The sequence below is a fragment of the Pygocentrus nattereri genome, chromosome 27 (genome assembly GCF_015220715.1).
Source record: "Pygocentrus nattereri isolate fPygNat1 chromosome 27, fPygNat1.pri, whole genome shotgun sequence".
Classification (NCBI taxonomy): Eukaryota; Metazoa; Chordata; class Actinopteri; order Characiformes; family Serrasalmidae; genus Pygocentrus; species Pygocentrus nattereri.
This window is the reverse complement of record NC_051237.1, coordinates 6569649-6587677: the sequence shown is the minus strand read 5'-3', so window position 1 is coordinate 6587677 and position 18029 is coordinate 6569649. Positions and strand designations below refer to the sequence as shown.

The 18029-nt window shown below is 38.6% G+C and overlaps 2 protein-coding genes across 2 annotated transcripts; both read right to left on the bottom strand.

The window, feature by feature from the left end:
* Window positions 1-4192: 4192 nt before the first annotated feature.
* On the bottom strand, window positions 4193-6719 carry LOC119262548. The gene is made up of 2 exons (XM_037535242.1): window positions 5262-6719; window positions 4193-5157 (listed from the first exon to the last, which is right to left on the bottom strand). The coding sequence occupies exons 1-2, from the start codon at window positions 6694-6696 to the stop codon at window positions 5135-5137; spliced, it is 1458 nt and encodes a 485-aa protein (XP_037391139.1). The 5' UTR covers window positions 6697-6719; the 3' UTR covers window positions 4193-5134.
* LOC108425514 lies at window positions 4193-10571 on the bottom strand. The gene is made up of 10 exons (XM_037535241.1): window positions 10499-10571; window positions 9779-9879; window positions 9516-9656; window positions 8942-9099; window positions 8637-8773; window positions 8442-8535; window positions 8016-8348; window positions 7762-7927; window positions 7556-7680; window positions 4193-7041 (listed from the first exon to the last, which is right to left on the bottom strand). Exons 2-10 carry the CDS (start codon window positions 9870-9872, stop codon window positions 6718-6720), a joined length of 1572 nt encoding a protein of 523 aa, XP_037391138.1. The 5' UTR covers window positions 9873-9879; window positions 10499-10571; the 3' UTR covers window positions 4193-6717.
* Between the last annotated feature and the right edge of the window lie 7458 nt (window positions 10572-18029).

The following is an 18029-nucleotide window of genomic DNA, read 5'->3' as shown; positions in this document are numbered from 1 at the left end:
AATGTGTTTCCATGGCTGAGCAGGTAAACACAAGCCTAAGATCACTATGCGCAATGCAAAGCGTCGGCTACAGAAGTGTAAAGCATGCTGCCACTGATCTCTGGAGCAGTGGAAATGTGTTCTCTAGAGTGATGAATTATATCCTGCACTGCCATAACATCAGGCTGCAGCCTGTTTCAAACAGCCGTGCAGTCATCAGTCATCACTAACTAATCCAACACGTCTGCTTCGTGGGGATACAAAACAATAGTAAGCAACCAGAATACTGGATTCACACAAACACAACAAACACTGTAACATCTTTCACTATGAGTTGGCTCCCACAAGCACTTTAGCCAAATGAAAAAGACACAACTGAAACAAAATCAGACAGCTGAGTTGTGCAAAGACAAGGAAAATCCTAATCACTGAAGGCGATTAACGTTAAGATGTTTACTTTCACATTTTCACAAAAAGCACTAGAAGAACCAAGTTTGCAGAAAACTGTCAAGGACAATTAAGTTATTTTCCAGCTTTGGATGAGTAGAGACATAGTCTATGGGACAAAATCTTTTAAATGCCCCAGTTACATCTTTTAACTGCAACTGGAGTTTCAAACACTGATAACAAACTGAAAGCTTGAGACAATGGCAGATTGGAGCTGCGTCCAATCTTTGCTGTGCAGTGATTGGATAGCTTAAGGAAGGAAAGCAGAGCTTAGCAGACAGAGTAATGATTTGATTGGCCATAATAAAACAACAGAAACCAAATCAAATTTCATCGCCTTAAAAAATCTGGCTTACTAATTATTCTTTTCCTATTTGATTGGTTAGGCCTGTGATGAATCTGTGTAGGCCCAAAAGGTGGAGGACAAATATATAAATTTCATTTTAAACAGACACTCTCTCTCTCACACACACACACACACACACACACACAAATGCACACACTAATCAGAGGCCCTGAATTATTCTTTGCCAAAGACAGTTTCAAAGTTCCAAAGACAGGTGAAGGGATAATATGGATTTAACTGGACTATTTTCAAATCTAGCATTCAAAATAACTAGACTTCTCTCCCAAACTGTGTCCAACTGTGTCCAAACTGTCTTGAGAGAATGGAAAACTGTTTTTTTTTCTTTTCCCAAAAGTTATGTGTAAGAATAGTAGGGACAAAGATCGTTTAGGACTCAAACTGATATTACACTGTTATCTGTCTCATGTGTCAATGCAGCATGTGGTTGGACAATGTGCCAGTACCACTAAATTGTAATTGTACATGTTTTTATGTTTGAGAATGGGATGGGAAAGATAGCAGGGCAAACAGTGCAGGGAGACAAGATGAATAATTGATAGAGAAAATAAGTCCTGAAAAGAGTAATCCACTTTGTGAATGAAGTCTCCTAACCTGCAGTCACTTCTCAATAAAACACAATAAAACGCAGTGTGTGTAGTGTCCAGGGGAAAAGGTAAGGTACACTCTAGGGGCATTTAAAAGCAAGCGCAGCTACAGCGTACGTTTTGTGCTGTAATAGCTCTGGGCTACAGCCATAAAGCTTTGCTCAGTGGCCATCAATTACCATCTTGTAAAATAGGCCTCTGTGGTCATCACAGAACTAGAGAAATCACATAATTGCAGTGCTTTGTTTTTCCTAATGTTTCTCAATGACAGACTATATTTACATCTACATTTACATTTGTACAACTGTGCCGTTCTCACAATGCACACTATATGTATCTCAGTTGCTAGTCCATCAGATCTAAATCTTAGTCTTTTTTGATATTCATTGATAAAGTTCTGGCACTGATCATTCATTTTCTCATGGGCCCCTGTCTAAAACCTGCGCATCTGTGTAAGTTAATTTCTAGGCTAATTTCTTCATTCTTAATCATCATAATTCTCATTTTATTGCAATTTTGCTATCCAATGCAAGAGGATGGGTTTCCCTGAAGTTTTCTTCTTCATTCAGTTAGGGAATGTTTCCTTGTGTATCTTTCTGTCTTGAGGAATTCCATGTTTTTTGTTTTTTGTTTTTTTTTTTTTTCAAAAAATTGGTACATACTTAAATGCTTAAGATGCAAATAGACTCATGTATAGTGGTTTCTTACAAAATGCAGAGAAATACCATAACATGTGGTGAAAGGAATCAGACGTCTGAAGAATTAAATAGATTAACAAGGTAGCTCACTGAAAGGTATTGCAAGAAATTGTTGAAATACACTACCTAATGCAAGACAAATCGTTTTATGGTAGTTTTGTGATAAGGTTTTAGACTTACGCTACACATCCAAATGTATGTGGACACCCCTCTTTATTATTAATTACAGGTGTTTCAGCCACACACTTTGCTAACAGGTATATAAAATTAAACATACAGCCATGCAATCTCCATAGTAAAAGACTTTCTGCCCTGCTAGAGCTGTCACAGTCAACTGTTATTATTATGAGATGAAGGCATTTAAGAGCAGCAATAGCACAGCCACAAACTGTAGGACCACGCAAAATCACAGAGCAGAGAATCTGAGTGCTGGAAGCAAAATCAGCTTGAGAGCTTCATGAAATGGGTTTCAGCTGCACACAAGCCTAAGATCAATTTGTGCAACGTCAAGCATAGGCTGGTATGGTGTAGAGCATGCCGCTACTGCATTCTTGAAGCATTCTTGTTTTCTGGAGTGATAAATCACATTTCACTATGGCAGTCTGATGATTTGGTGTATGCTAGGAGAAAGTTACCATCCATGTACAGCGCCAAAAGTAAAGTTTGATGGAACGTAAAATTACAGCTACAGCATGCTGAGACATTCTAGACAATTATATACTTCCAACTTTGTGGCAACAGTTTGTGGGAACATGGCTGTGCCCCTGTGGACAAAGTGTGGTCCATAAAGACAGGATTTGATGAACTTGGTGTGGAGGAACTGCAGCGGCCTGCACATAGCCCTGACCTCAACACCACAATATCTTTGGGTGATTTGGAATATTAATTGTGATCCTTCTCATCCAATATCAGAGGATGACAGCATGAGACTTACAGATGTCCTTGTCATGATTGTCCCCTCCCAGTTGTCCATGTGCTTTTTGTTTTGATTCTTCCCTGTCCTGCACCCTTGTTTCTAGACTCCACCCTTGATTGTTACCACTTGTGTTTGCCACCTGTGTCTTGTTGTCACTTGTCATCCCTGTTGTATTAAAGCCCTGTGTTTTCCTGTTAGGTGGCTGGTCTTTTCAGATTTCACTATTTTACTATTATCAACATTACATATAAAAACTCAGATGTATGTAGGTGCAGTAGTGAATTTGGACAATAATATTTGTAAATAAAATGGCCATTACCACCATTGTAAAAACAAACAAGCAAATAAATAAATAAAGTAGAAAGTACCTTTTCACATCAGTTCACGTTGAATGTCTGTTTACATCTCAATGACTGAACTCTTTTTCCTGCTACTTATGCTGTTGGCTTCTCACTAGGGGCTTGTACCTAGATTTCTGTATAGCTGCTTTGTGACAACATCTGTTATAAATAATTCTATACATTTTAACAGAAATAAACTGAATGTGCTTTGTTGGTGTTTTGGCTTCATGTTGGTATATCACCATTGTTTTTTGGGTGTATGTTTTATTATTACGTGCAAAAATGCAGAGATCATATATTCTGACATTCTGCTTCACACTAAGAGTGCATGAATCTGTGCATTGTCTGATGTTTGACTCACACATAAAGATCAACAGGAGAATAAAAACATAAAATTCAATCTTGACAGCACAATAGGAGTGGTTGGACAATTCAGAAAATCATGATGGTGCACTGCAAAATTTCAAGTGTTAAATTAACACTGAGAGTGTTAAATTTAACACCGGACAAGTGTGTATATGTGTCCACACTCGTCAGTGTTAAAACAACATTTACACTAGTGTTACCTTTTTGACACTAAATCAGAGTAAATTTAACTCTCTCTATAGTCAAAAATCAACACTGCCTGTAGTTGAATTTACTCTACACTGGGGTAGGTGTTACAAAAATAGCTCTGGTAGTGTTAAATTTTAACTCTACTATTTTAACACATTTGAGTGTAAACGCAAAAATAACTCCACCAGAGTAAAACTTTAAATCATATATTTCAACACTTTCAGGAGTTAACAGAAAGAAAACCACACTAGAGTAGATTTTAAACTAGTATTTCTGGATTGTACACAAAAAACCCAAAAACTAAGTATATTAAGAACCTTTTATTTAAAATGTTAACTTATTTCATCATCTTCAAACATGAACTGCACTGATGTGCTGAACTGATGGCGTTTCACATAAAGTTGCAGTAAGGTACAATATACATATGGTCATCCATGCTGTAAGAAAATTGGCCATCATAAGGTCTGTAGTACTTCAAATCATCAATACAAATCACTGTAAACAAATCTGTTGTCTCTTCAATACAGAAGGCATTCATGTGGTCATCAAAACGCACTGTAATGACATTTGTTGTTAGAAGGAACGCTTGCTCATCTTTAACAATTATATTGATAATCTTTCTGAAAACAGGCATTTCATTTTTGACATCACTGCAAACAAACATGCCAATCTGATACTCTGTTCCATAATTTTTCACCCAGCAAGTAGTAGAGATGTAACCAGACACATTTAATACATCACTTAAAATTTCACTGCCCTCTAAATAGTCAAGCACAACACTTTTAATTGGACCAAACTGAAATCTTCTAAAACTAAAATTTTCCCAGTGAAATGCCAGCTGACTCTGATGTTTCTTAACAAGTGATTTTGTGATGTTTTTGAAGTTTTTAACAGATTTTTTGAAAAAGTTGTGTTTCCCTTCAAATCTCATGCACCACATATGAATGAGTGGTCCAATTCTCCTAATACATCTTGGATAGTGAATCATTAGATGATGCTTTGGAATCAGGTTTTGTTCTGGATACAGAGACTTAAACAATTTATGATGGTCAGCTATTAAATGCTTCAAGTAGCAAGTCATACCATCACTTACAACTGGTGAAAATACAAGATTCACAATCTGTATCAAATAGAGAATCAAAATCCAGTAGCAATCGTTTCTGTCAATTACATCTCCAAATATTAAGGGAGTGTTACGCAAAAGACACCAAGTCTGAATAGCATTAAGTCCAAGATCTTTGCGACCATCATCCATTTTCAACATGCTTGGTCTGTTTTTTCTCTCTATGTATCCATAATTGAAACTTTGAATCCTTTCAGACAAATTGTTCAGAGTTATGAATTTTTTTACCAAGTACTGAAACAGAAGCTTCAACTCATACTGTGCAACTCCTTCTAGTAAATCATGCATTATATCTACAGCATAGTTATCAGATACATGAAAAAACTGCAATGAATTGAGCAAACAAGTTCTTTTGACACCAAAGGTTGATGCTACAGATGGATTTTGTAGAAGGGTATTACAATGTTCTGAATGAAGTTCTTTTGTGCGAAAAACCAACCCTGTATGATCTTCGCAGAAGACTGACTGCAATTCTGTCTTATCAGTTAAACAAAACCGGCAGGAATAAGCTGCACTGAAAGACTCAACAAAACCAAATATTCCATGTAATGCCAAATTGTCACCAGTAACCTGAATAACAGATCCTTTCAGTGGTGCAGTTGAAAAAGGCACCTGGACTCCTTCAGTCTCCAAAATTCTCAAATCATCAACAAGTGGCTTTAGAATTGGATCAAACCCATATTTCTTCAAGTCTTCTGAGTGAAAGAGGGTAACAAGGTGAATATTCATCAGCACAGAATTAAGCTTAGGTGGCAAATTTCTTAAAATGAAATATATGCAGCCAAGTTTGTGTATGCCCTTCTTCGAGCCTAATGGATTAGCCGTTTCAAAGTCATCGTAATACAGCTGGATCTGAAAAGCATGTTCTTGCTTTGAAAACAAACAATGTTTTTTAAAGTATGACCCATCATTGATGTCTTTATAGATACCCTCTTCTTGCAGTTTTACTTGCTGAAAACTTTGACACAGCTCCTTGTTACTAAACATTGACTTCAGAGTTCCTAATATAGGTACATATGTGAATGTATCATTGACTGGAACCTGGCTGTAAGTACCAGTTTTGTTTTTACGTACATCAAAACGGACACCAAGAATAGGCTCTACAGGTTCAACTATATTCCACTTTTGCTCAAAGTACCTCTGTCTCTTAGTTTCAGTGTTCATGAATGAGAATGGATTTTCAAGCTGATCAAAACAATCCTCAACTTTATCCAGCGCTTGTTTAGGTAAATCAACAGAAAGGCATTTTATCACAGCTTCCTTTGCTTGTGCATGGATGTCATTTACAAGCTCCTCCATTGAACCAACCAAACATTGTACCGTGCCTTCAGGAATTCCAGATGCTTGCACCTGAGCAACAACAGAGCTACACATATCCAACAAATGCTTCTTTTCAATAGCAGGCTGTACTGTGACAGGACGCACCTCATTTACTGATTGCGAACCACAAGCTACAATATTGTCATGAACCTCTAAATGGTCAACTGTATCAGAAACAGGCACTGTATGTACTCGTAACAAGTGCTTTTTAAAACCATAATAAGTGCAAAAACCAGATGAGCACCCAGGTTCTCCACATTTTAAACGCAACGAACGTCCTGGACATAAACCATGCTCAAACTTCAAATGGCGAAATAACAATGAACAGTTTTTTTGGTGTACTTTGCAGACGAAACAGGTCCACATTGTTCAGCAAAATAAATGGCTTCACAGGTCACGTCGAAGAAGCCTCACTCGAATTTCTTTGACCCTTGGACTCTCCTTAGCCTTACCCACATCAATGCCATACACTGTGGTTTGGATGAATGTGAAGAAGTTGTTCAAGGCTTCATCATAGGACACAGCAAACACAAAGTGTGCCTTGAAGAGCTCGTCAAAAGCTGCAACAGCGGTCTTGGCCTCACAAGGAACTGCTCTCTGGTCCAGAATGATGTAGTAGTTGTGGATGCTGTTCTTCTTTTCCCCAACACACAGAAGATAGGGCTGTGCTGATCCACTTTTCTCAAGAAAGGCCACCATGCTCATTCCTACCTAAAAGAAAAGAAGACATACACACAAAGACAGGACTTTAATTTTCATCTGATTTGGTCATTCCAATTATCCAATCAACACATAAGGGACTATCACATACACTCTCTAAACAAGAATGAAGACAAGCAAGACAGGCTTCCTCCAATATAATGTTTTATTTTTTCAGCATGTATGATAAGTCTGTTGCTTATGCATCACCACCAAGCAGCTAAACATACTGAAGAAAGCACCAATTGCTCAGCTCTGATGCATCATCCAATACATCTCTATGGTAACAAGCAGGACACTAGTTGTGATGCTTGGAGGGTGCAATAACTACCTGCCTAAAGAAAGCAACAACAATTGTGCTTCTCTTAGGCTACAGCTGCTAATAAGACAAAGCAGCATGATTCAAACTGCTGATCCTCAAATCATATGGTCGGCACCTTAGCTTGCTGAGCCACTACTTCTTTTATTGAACACAAATGTATACAGCATTTACTTTTAAAATTTTTATCACTTCTAAAACACTTACTCTCATGAACTTCACCAAGCGGTCCTCAGCCTCAGATGCACTGATCTTTCCCATTTTTTTGCCCTTTGATGTTGGGGGTAGGAGATGAAGTAGCAACAGGATACATGCCAGGTCACTGTGCCATCCTAGTGGGGTTCATCAAACATTTTCCATTTTAATTTCAACCATTTACCCAAAATGTCAACACTCATGAAGAATAACATTACCATGATCAGATTCTTGGAATGCTAATGCAAGAAGATCATCCACATGTGAATTAGAGGGTATGGTTTTGCAGTCTGCAATTATCTTTGGCTTGAATATTGTTGGCCACTTCGCAAGGAATCTTCCTGAGACTTCCTCTCCAAACAGCAGAGTGAAATCCTGGGCAACCTGAAATCAAAAGGAAAATCAAATACAAGGTTTTAATACCATTTTTTAACTTTGACATTATGTGATGGAATTTACAAATTATTATTACCAAGCCAGTTGTATCTAGAAATCGAGGGAAGAGGTCTAGGATGACTGAAGTCTTCTCTGGATCATGAACAAGTTTCTGTCTGTGCTTGAATGTTGCTTTCATTTTGTCCTTAACCACTGTTTTGTCAGGTGAGTGGTTCATCAGGGACATTGCCTCTTTGCATTCATCACCAGATAACTGCTCTCCACAAACAGGCATCTCACGATGGGTCTTCGGGCCACCTTTGTAACTGGATGTACTTCCGCTCTTCCCCTCGCTTGCTGAGCTGCGCTGAACTGTTTTCAGTCTCCAGGCCAGGTAACCGGACCCACTTTGAGGATCATAGTAGTGCTCCTGTGAAGCAAAGTTCTTTTTTAAAGCCTGAAAGGAATCAGAGCTCAACCATGCAATAACTACATGTGCATATTTGTTCACTAATATACTTACATAGCCATTTACTGAATCCAAATCCTTTAAGTGAGGGAAAAGTGTTATTATCCCAAGGGCATATGAAATGCGGACATTTACAGGTGGGATCCTCCTTCATTAAAAAACAGAGAAATAACATTAATAAAAGTGGGCAGGATAATATGCTGACCGATATAAAATGCAGTTAAAATCAATCCTGTGTTGTTCACTCACCCATGGCCTTCCACCATATCTGCTACAAGTATGTTCACCATCTTTCTTCTAGTGCCATCAGAAAGGCCACTTGTTTTGTGATACTCCTGAAATATCTGGTCACCACCTGGCTTTGAGTGAAGCGCTACTTTGACTATCTGAAACATCAACAATTACATATGCTTTAAAATTGAGATTCACATTGTTTATATATCCCCATAAGAGTGTCACAGAAAAATAATAACTTTTTATTGCATACTGACAAATGGTCTAAAAAAACCCACCCCTATTGAATACCACAATGTGATGTTGACCTTCAAACTCACATCTCTTGCTGTAGTGAGATCAACTGGTCCATCGATCAACTGCCGTCGCCGTGCCTTTGTGGATTCCAGAATTAGAGTTGAACCTGATGAAGCTGATTCTTCTGAGCAGAATGAGGATTCAGAAGAGGATTGTCTCTCATCTGAGGACATGCACAAAACTGTATTGAAAGAGTCAGAGAAAAACTTATGACACTGGAGACAATTAAATTTTTTTTTTTTTAATTTAAAATGAGATCTTTGAACACAGAAGAGGTGGTGCAGCACAGAGACTCCCATTCAATGTGTTGTAGAGCTGATTTTTTAAAAATTCCCCTTTTCTTCCCAATTTAGGAAGCTAATTACCCCACCCACCCCCTTACACTAGGAGGGCGAGGACTAGCACATGCTTCCTCCGACACGTGAAGCCAGACTTCACCTCTTTTCCAACTGCTGCAGCACTGCTGTGGAGCTAGCGCGCTTGCGGCTCCGATACCTCAGCTCGCAGATGAGCTGACATCACCATAAGGACATCACCTTAAGAATGATGTAGCGAAATACACAATGCTTTAATTTATTTAATATTTAAGCTACTTACCAGAGCTCTCTTCAGTGGAGACCACAAAAGACACTTGAGATGACTTCACAAGTTCATCAAAGATGTCTGAATCAACATCAATGCCAGACGAATCCTTCAAATCCACATGGGTTTCCTTTGGTAACCCAAATTTGGTTAAAACTGAAAAACACAGTTATACAAGTTATACACAAATAATGAGAAAATAAAACTAAAAACACAATAAGAAAATACGCGCAATTGTGACACTTGGCATCAACTCAAAAGACTGTCTTATGACTGACTTTCTGTAATGAACTCTGAGTAATCGTAGACATCTTCTTTCTTTGACACCCTAACCCATTTGCGAACTTCCTTATACTCCACAGGAACCAGCATCTTCACACTGAAAACAAAGTACATATAGCTGTATTTCAGTCTACAACTGCTCTCAACCCCCCCTCACACACACAACCACCCCCCCCCCCCCACCTCACACAGAGACCCCGCGCTCTCTCGTCCGTCCGCCGCCCCCACGCTTCTTATACCCTAAACACGACAGTGCATTTTTAAGTCTGTAAACACACAAAATACTTCATATAAAACATGTCCAGTTCAGTTGGTTGTAGAAACCCTCAGTACATGATCTAGGCTACATAACACAGTACACTACGACGGAAACCTAGCATTTGGGATTTATCCAAACCGCTAACGTCAGTTTCAGGTGGACTTGATGATAAATCTATGTATTTTAGTGTACACAGCACTGGTGTAACTCTGTAGGATGTGTGTGTTGTTGGGTGTGCGTCGCTCCAACTGAACTATTCTCATACCCACAGTGACTGTCTCTCGACAACAGGCGGGAGAGATAGCAAACTAGCTAGTTAGCTAGTTTTAAAGTGGCTCTCTGGCGAGCAGGAACAATTCGCTTAATACTTAACACAAACAGAACTACTGCACACCAACCGCTGTTTGTAGTCATTTAAGAGTGTTTCTACTGCAAAACCTGCATTTAAGACTCTTACCTTTGATATATAGAGAGAATTTTCTTCCTCCCAAGTCTTATTTCAGAGAGAACTCTCCTCCTCGCAAAACGGCGCCGATGCAGTTTGAAGAAAATGAAAACGAGGCTTGGGGGCGTGGCTCCGTTCTACACTGTAGATAGTTAATTGGTCTTAACACCTAAATTTTTCACCAACTCTGAATTAAACTAACAACGGACAGTGTAATATTGTGTATGCCCAGAGTTAAAACAACACCAACACTAGTCATTTAACACCAACACCAATTTTTTAACACTCCTGCTTTTGCTGTGTGCATATCATTTATTTAGTGTCACCCAAGGACAATTTTTCTACCAGAGTTTTTTGTCTGAAACTTGTATATACAGTTGTCACTGGAGAAATGCGTGATTTAGTGTGATTTGAGGATGACTGCCATTAAGACAATTATTATGTTTGCACAAGGACCGTCATGATGACATACATTTTAAGTTAAGGGCTGAGATTATCAATATTCTTCTAAGCAGCTTGATGCATGTCATGCCTGCATGCTGCCAGGCCTGGTAGTTACTTAGACTCCTCGTGAGGCAGCAGTCTGATAAATGACCAGAGAAATCAAGGGCTTTCTCATGGATTTCTCTACTGATGAATGATTCACAGAACCTTTTTTAAATAGCAAAAAGTGCAAGCAATAAATTGCATAAGAGTGGCAGCTTAAAAAGAAAAGCCTAGAGGAAAGCACAGTGATTCTCTATTATTAGTACTCAAATCCTCAGACATAAATCAGTTTAATATTTTAGGAAAATCATTATCTCTACATGCATTCTCATTGTGACTAAATAGCAAATCAAATAATCCTAACTATGCTCAAGACATTTTAGATGAAACATGTAACAACAGATATACAGTGCTGCTGTATGGTCAGAGACCACTATTCATTTCTGTAATTTCCAGTTGAAGCAGTCATTCAATGCAATAAACATATTTCCGGGAAGATTAGACACAAGATACTCTACTTGCATAAGGAAGATAGGAAGAAAAAGTGAAAAAAACTGAAGTTTACAAAACTGGAGCTCAAAAAATGATTAAAGTTACTGAGAAAATGAGACTCCCAAGAGCCAGGCAAGCCCTGGTAGACCACCAAAACTGTTACCATCAGCACTTCAAACTCCAATCTTGCTTGAGATCTGAAAAATCCATAGCTGTTTCTGCCCATCTTTCCAATGTCTGAAAGAATGTGTAGCTATCAAGGAACTGCTACTGAGAAAAGGTAAAACACAAAAAGAAGAAAATGGGCGAACAAACAAAGAAGCTGCTGCTGTTCTCAGAACAATGGACTGTCCGCCCTAGAATCCACACCTCAACATCATTAAAAGTGTGATAACTTAGATTAACATGAACAAGTCTGAATTTTGGAGGTGTGAAAAAATACATTTTGCAATTTATACAAAAAAACTGAAAGCAAGTCTCCTGAGAAGAACAGAAGCTGTAATAAAGACAAAGAGTGAACACATTAAAAATCTGGATAATTCAATATTACATTTAACTGTGTCTTTAAAAATAAAATTAAAAATAATGTTTTCTGTTGTTTTCCCTGATGCTGTAAATAAATAACTTCTAATAATGTTCATTCTGAGTAAAAAATAAGTAGAGGAAGAATGATCTCTGACTTTTGCACAGTACTGTATTTGTAATTGTGTTGTTGTTGTTGCTGAGACAGACACACAGTGAGACAGTGTATATCTAGGCAAGAGGTTCCCAACAAAGTGTCTCAAGCGAGTCCAATATTTTTTGTTCTATTGCAGCCTCCAGTGCACTAAATCAAGGTAATCAAGGGTGACGGAATGCTGATTATATGGTTCATGTCTTTTGGGACTTGGAACAGATTGAAAAATGTGGACTGGCTAGAAAACTTTGAGGAGTGGATTGTGAACTTGTGGTCTTGCAAACTGCTGCATATATGCTACTTAAAGATGCAATATATGATTCTGGAGAATGATTGTTGACATTTGAACTCAACAGCAAAACCGCCCCTCCCTTCAGTGGTCCTTCAGAAGCTCTGCCCCCAAATTTTAGGATGCACTAGCAAACTTGTATTCTTAGATCTTTGTGGCTATAAAACCCTTTGCAAGCGTTGTACGCACAGATACCATGATGATGTTAGAGTGAACAACCACACAGAAAGTAAAGAAAGTAACATTAGCTAGGTTGTGGCTTAGCAAAAATGCTGCTACAAATACTGTTGCGAAGTTAACCAGTTGTTATCACAAACATTAGCAAATGGGATAATACTGTTCTCAATTACCCAGTTGTCAAGCAGAAACAACCTGAAGCAATCTCCCCATCCGTGTTCATACCCTTCAGCTCTCAATGAAAGCTTTTTCCCATTCTGCCTTAAAGGGTGCATTAACTGCATTCTGGTGCCTCAGCTTCTAGTTTGAATGTTCCCATTCCACTTTAAATGGAGTAGCAATTACATTCTGGAGCCTAAGATGTTTGTTCAAATTTTCTAGCTCCAACTTAAATGGTGCAGCATTTAATTTTGGCACCTCAGGTGGACTGTAGAAAAGATATTTAATGAGTTTGACAAAAAGTGCACTGGATTGAAATCGTATACTGTACCTTTAAATGTTCAGTTGAGTTACTGCACTGTGACTAAGTGCCTAGAAGCACCTACAACAGCTTTTGAGGCTGCTGTTGTCACAAACAAGCCCATAAGTTTCTTACTTCAGAGACACCTGGAAAGGTAAAACATATTTTAAAAAATGCTTGTTTCTTGTATGAATTGTTCCGCTTCTGCCTCATAAGTTCAATAAGTGCCATTTAACCATTCCTGAGAGATTTGTCTATCCAGCATAATATACAGTGGGGTAAAAAAGTATTTAGTCAGCCACTGTGCAAGTTCTCCTACTTAGAAAGATGAGAGAGGTCTGTAATTTTCATCATAGGTACACTTCAACTATGAGAGACAATATGAGACAAAAAATCCAGGAAATCACATTGTAGGATTTTTAAAGAATTTATATGTAAATTATGGTGGAAAATAAGTATTTGGTCACCCACAAACAAGCAAGATTTCTGGCTCTCACAGACCTGTAACTTCTTCTTTAAGAAGCTCCTCTGTCCTCCACTCGTTACCTGTATTAATGGCACCTGTTTGACCTCGTTATCTGTATAAAAGACACCTGCCCACAACCTCAAACAGTCAGACTCCAAACTTAACCATGGCCAAGACCAAAGAGCTGTCGAAGGACACCAGGAAGAAAATTGTAGACCTGCACCAGGCTGGTAAGAGTGAATCTACAGTAGGCAAGCAGGTTGGTGTGAATAAATCAACTGTGGGAGCAATTGTAAGAAAATGGAAGACCTACAAGACCATTGATAATCTCCCTCAATCTGGGGTCCATGCAAGATCTCATCCCATGGGGTCAAAATGATCATGAGAACAATGAGCAAAAATCCCAGAACTGCACAGAGGGACCTGATGAATGACCTGCAGAGAGCTGGGACCAAAGTAACAAAGGCTACCCTCAGTAACACACTACGCCCAGAGGGACTCAAATCCTGCAGTGCCAGGCCTTGCTTAAGCCAGTACATGTCCAGGCCCATCTGAAGTTTGCCAGAGAGCATATGAATGATCCAGAAGAGGATTGGGAGAATATCACGTGGTCAGATGAAACCAAAATAGAACTTTTTGGTAAAAACTCAACTCGTTTTTGGAGTAAGAAGAATGCTGAGTTGCATCCATACCTACTGTGAAGCATGGAGGTGGAAACATCAGGCTTTGGAGCTGTTTTTCTGCAAAGAGGAAAGGACGACTGATCCGTGTTAAGGGAAGAATGAATGGGTCGTGTATCGTGAGATTTTAAGCCAAAACATCCTTCCATCAGTGAGAGCATTGAAGATGGAACGTGGCTGGGTCTTCCAGCATGACAATGATCCCAAACACACTGCTCGGGCAATGAAGGAGTGGCTCCGTAAAAAGCATTTCAAGGTTCTGGAGTGGCCTAGCCAATCTCCAGACCTCAACCCCATAGAAAATTTGTGGAGGGAATTGAAAGTCTGTGTTGCCCAGCGACAGCCCCAAATCATCACTGCTCTAGAGGAGATCTGCAGGAGGAATGGGCGAAAATACCAGCTACAGTGTGCAAACCTGGCGAAGACTTACAGGAAACGTTTGACCTCTGTCATTGCCAACAAAGGTTATGTTACAGATTATTGAGTTGAACTTTTGTTATTGGCCAAATAATTATTTTCCACCATAATTTACAAATAAATTATTTAAAAATCCTACAGTGTGATTTCCTGGATTTTTTTTCTTCATATTGTCTCTCATAGTTGAAATGTACCTATGATGAAAATTACAGACCTCTCTCATCTTTCTAAGTATGAGAACTTGCACAATCAGTGGCTGACTAAATACTTTTTTGGCCCACTGTATGTTTACAGAACATTTTATGTCTAAACGTTTTTCCTCAGATTTGCAGAACTGCAATAAACGTGTCAGTATTCGTTTTTATGATTGTTAACTGATAAAACATAGTAAATGGGCCAATTAGGAAAGTTTAGAACATGAATATTGATTAAATGTATAATTAAGATCTGTTATTATTACAGTCATTGACCAACCCCTGCTTTATTTGGCTCACTCTCCAAGAATGAAGTGTTTATCGGATTCATTTTTGATTGTGTCTTGTGAAGGCTTGAATTTTAAAGCTGGTGCTGCTCTTTGAAACTGTACTGTAAAATGAGCTCCAACTGTGTACAACATTTCCTGTCTGCTGTTTTACCTCATAAATTATGGCAAGTTGGGGAAAGGCAATTAAGGTGTTATCAATGGGCCTTTTTCAGAGATAGCCTAATGATTACTGTGAGAAAAAAATAGTTTGTACATTTTAGTTCATTTATATTTAATAGAATCACAATGTTTGGGGTGGGAAGCTCGGCGATTCAGGAGAGGCTCGGAGTAGAGCCGCTGCTCCTCCACGTTGAGAGAAGCCAGCTGAGGTGGTTCAGACATCTGGTAAGGATGGCCTCTGGACGCCTCCCTAGGGAGGTGTTCCAGACATGTCCAATGGGGAAGAGACCCCGGAGAAGACCCAGGACACACTGGAGAGATTATATCTCTCGACTGTCTTGGGAACACCTCGGTATCCCTCCGGAAGAGCTGGAGGAGGTGGCGGGGGAGAGGGAGGCCTGGGCCTCTTTGCTTAGGCTGCTGTCCCTGCGACCCGGACTCGGATATGCGGCGGAGGATGGATGGATGGACAATATTTGTTGCATTTAAACTGTGAAGGTATTGCAGTGATACTCTTTTTTCATTGTTAAGCATTTGTTGAAAACAAAAAAAGGTTAAGTTCTTTAAATGCCCAGCTAAAAATGATCCAGTCAGGATTTATTTTCCCCATGGTATCTAGGTAGATTTGCCAAAATAGAGCTGTTACTGGTTAGACCTTCAGGAGCTGAACTCCAGCACTGGCCTGCTGGAAGATGGTTGTGTTTCCCTTAGTTGCTAGTAATGGAAAACAGTAGTAACTCTCTGACAGGGCCCTTTACCGAAAAATAGGCCAAAAATATTAATATAAATCATATTAAACTTAGCACTAACATACTTCCACAATCTCAGATGGGTGCTAGAAACTAGTATTAGGATGGAGGTATTCTTTGACTGAGTTTTGACATATAAAGCCCGAACTGAATGCCTGGCTAATACTCACAGTTTGCTATTGGGTGATATCATATAGTAAGTGCAATGTATACACATACAGGAGTACATATGAAGTTGAAAGACAATTTGACAGCCTAATTCTTCATGGAAAAGTCAGTACATGTCATTATTTAACAGACAACGCAAAGGACCCCAGCAAATGTTCTAAACTGTATATTGACATTTTGACATATTGGCAACACAGCTCCACAAATCTAAAGAAAAACATTTTAATATGTTCTGTAAACATAAATGATCTGATTAAAGCTCTGGTAGTTTTTCACACTGCCTAATAGGCACTTGAAGTACGGGCCTACAACTCTCAACCCTGCAGTCCAGTCCTGGATCAGTGTGTGTATGCTTGTGTGCTTTCACAGGACGTTCGCGACTCAGGTTGGGTTCAGGCTGATCAATAAACATGTGCTCTCAAGTGGCACCAGCCACTATGCCAGCATCACTCTGAAATGTCATTGACACACAAAGGAGGTGAACTGGCCATATCACCTTACTGAAGTCCCGCAAAGGTCCTTCAGATACTTACTAACCTACAATTACCCACTGCTGTTTGCTTAGCGGTGCCACATACCACAGATTCACCGAAAAAATAGCTGACTCACTGGTCATATCTAGAGCCATTAGTTTTGCTAATAAAGGCCTTTGTATTGGATGTTAAGGTCAGGATAACAATGCATCAACACATATTTAACATTACAGAAATCTTATAATAATCTTTGTTGACAGCAATTATTATAGTCAATAACACACATGTAAATGTTTAATGATATAAGGAACAATAAAAAAAGTAAAAGAAAAAAGCCTTATCTTTTAAAATGCTTATAAATAAGTAATAATTCTGAGGCTTTTTAAAAAGGAGTCAATAAGTTATTTTCTTGTACCTTTACTGGATGAAAGCTTTATTACCATGGAATGCCACTGACCTTTAGAATGTCACAAATCATTGCTAAACATTGGTAATATATGGAGCATGAAAAAAAATCTGATCGCCTAGTGGATTCCTTGTAATTGCGTAAACAGATCAATATCCCGTTATAACAGATGTGTATGATATTGAAACTGCAATTGAAATTGGTTGAGAAAAAATACTCTGGGACCAAAGAAAAGTTTAGATTTTAAACCCTAAGAAACATGGATTGAGACTAGTCCTGAGCTACATTTTCTTTTCATTGGAGTATACATATATCTATTCCAAATGTTGTGTAGACTGACCCTCATAATTTTATTTTAATGTGGATACATAAGCCTTATTGAGTGGAGAATCCTCAAGGCCTTCAAAGGCATCAAAGAAGACCTAATGATTTCTCTGAACTTAAGAATTACTTCTGTAACTTTCAGTTTGTTTCTATTTGGTAGAATTGTCATGCTTGTATTTAAATTCTGCGAGGATGCTATTAATGCCTTTATTTGATTGTAAAAGTTGTGGCTGGGATATTTTTTTCTCCTCAGTTGTTAGGTAGTTACAGCCCAGCTCTCCCATTGTTTAGGCCTTTAGAAGCTGGACAAAAGGTCTCATCAGATTAACTGTTTTCAATATGAGCAGTAGCCCAACCAGATTTTAGCTAGTTTTTAGAAATTGAAAATATTGGCAACTCTATGCCAGGGCTCTTTATTGAAAGAGTCACTTTGAAATCACATACAAAGCCAAAGATGCCTTTGGCAAGCTTCAGTTGTCCATGTTCAATCTAGAATGGCCACAAAAAACATTATTAACTTAGTGTTAATATTCCACTAAAAAGCATTAGTAGAAATTAGCATTAGTGTGCATTTCTCTTCTTTTTTCGTTGAGTTTTGACAATGACTGCCTGAACTGAAGGCCTAGCTCTAAAATTC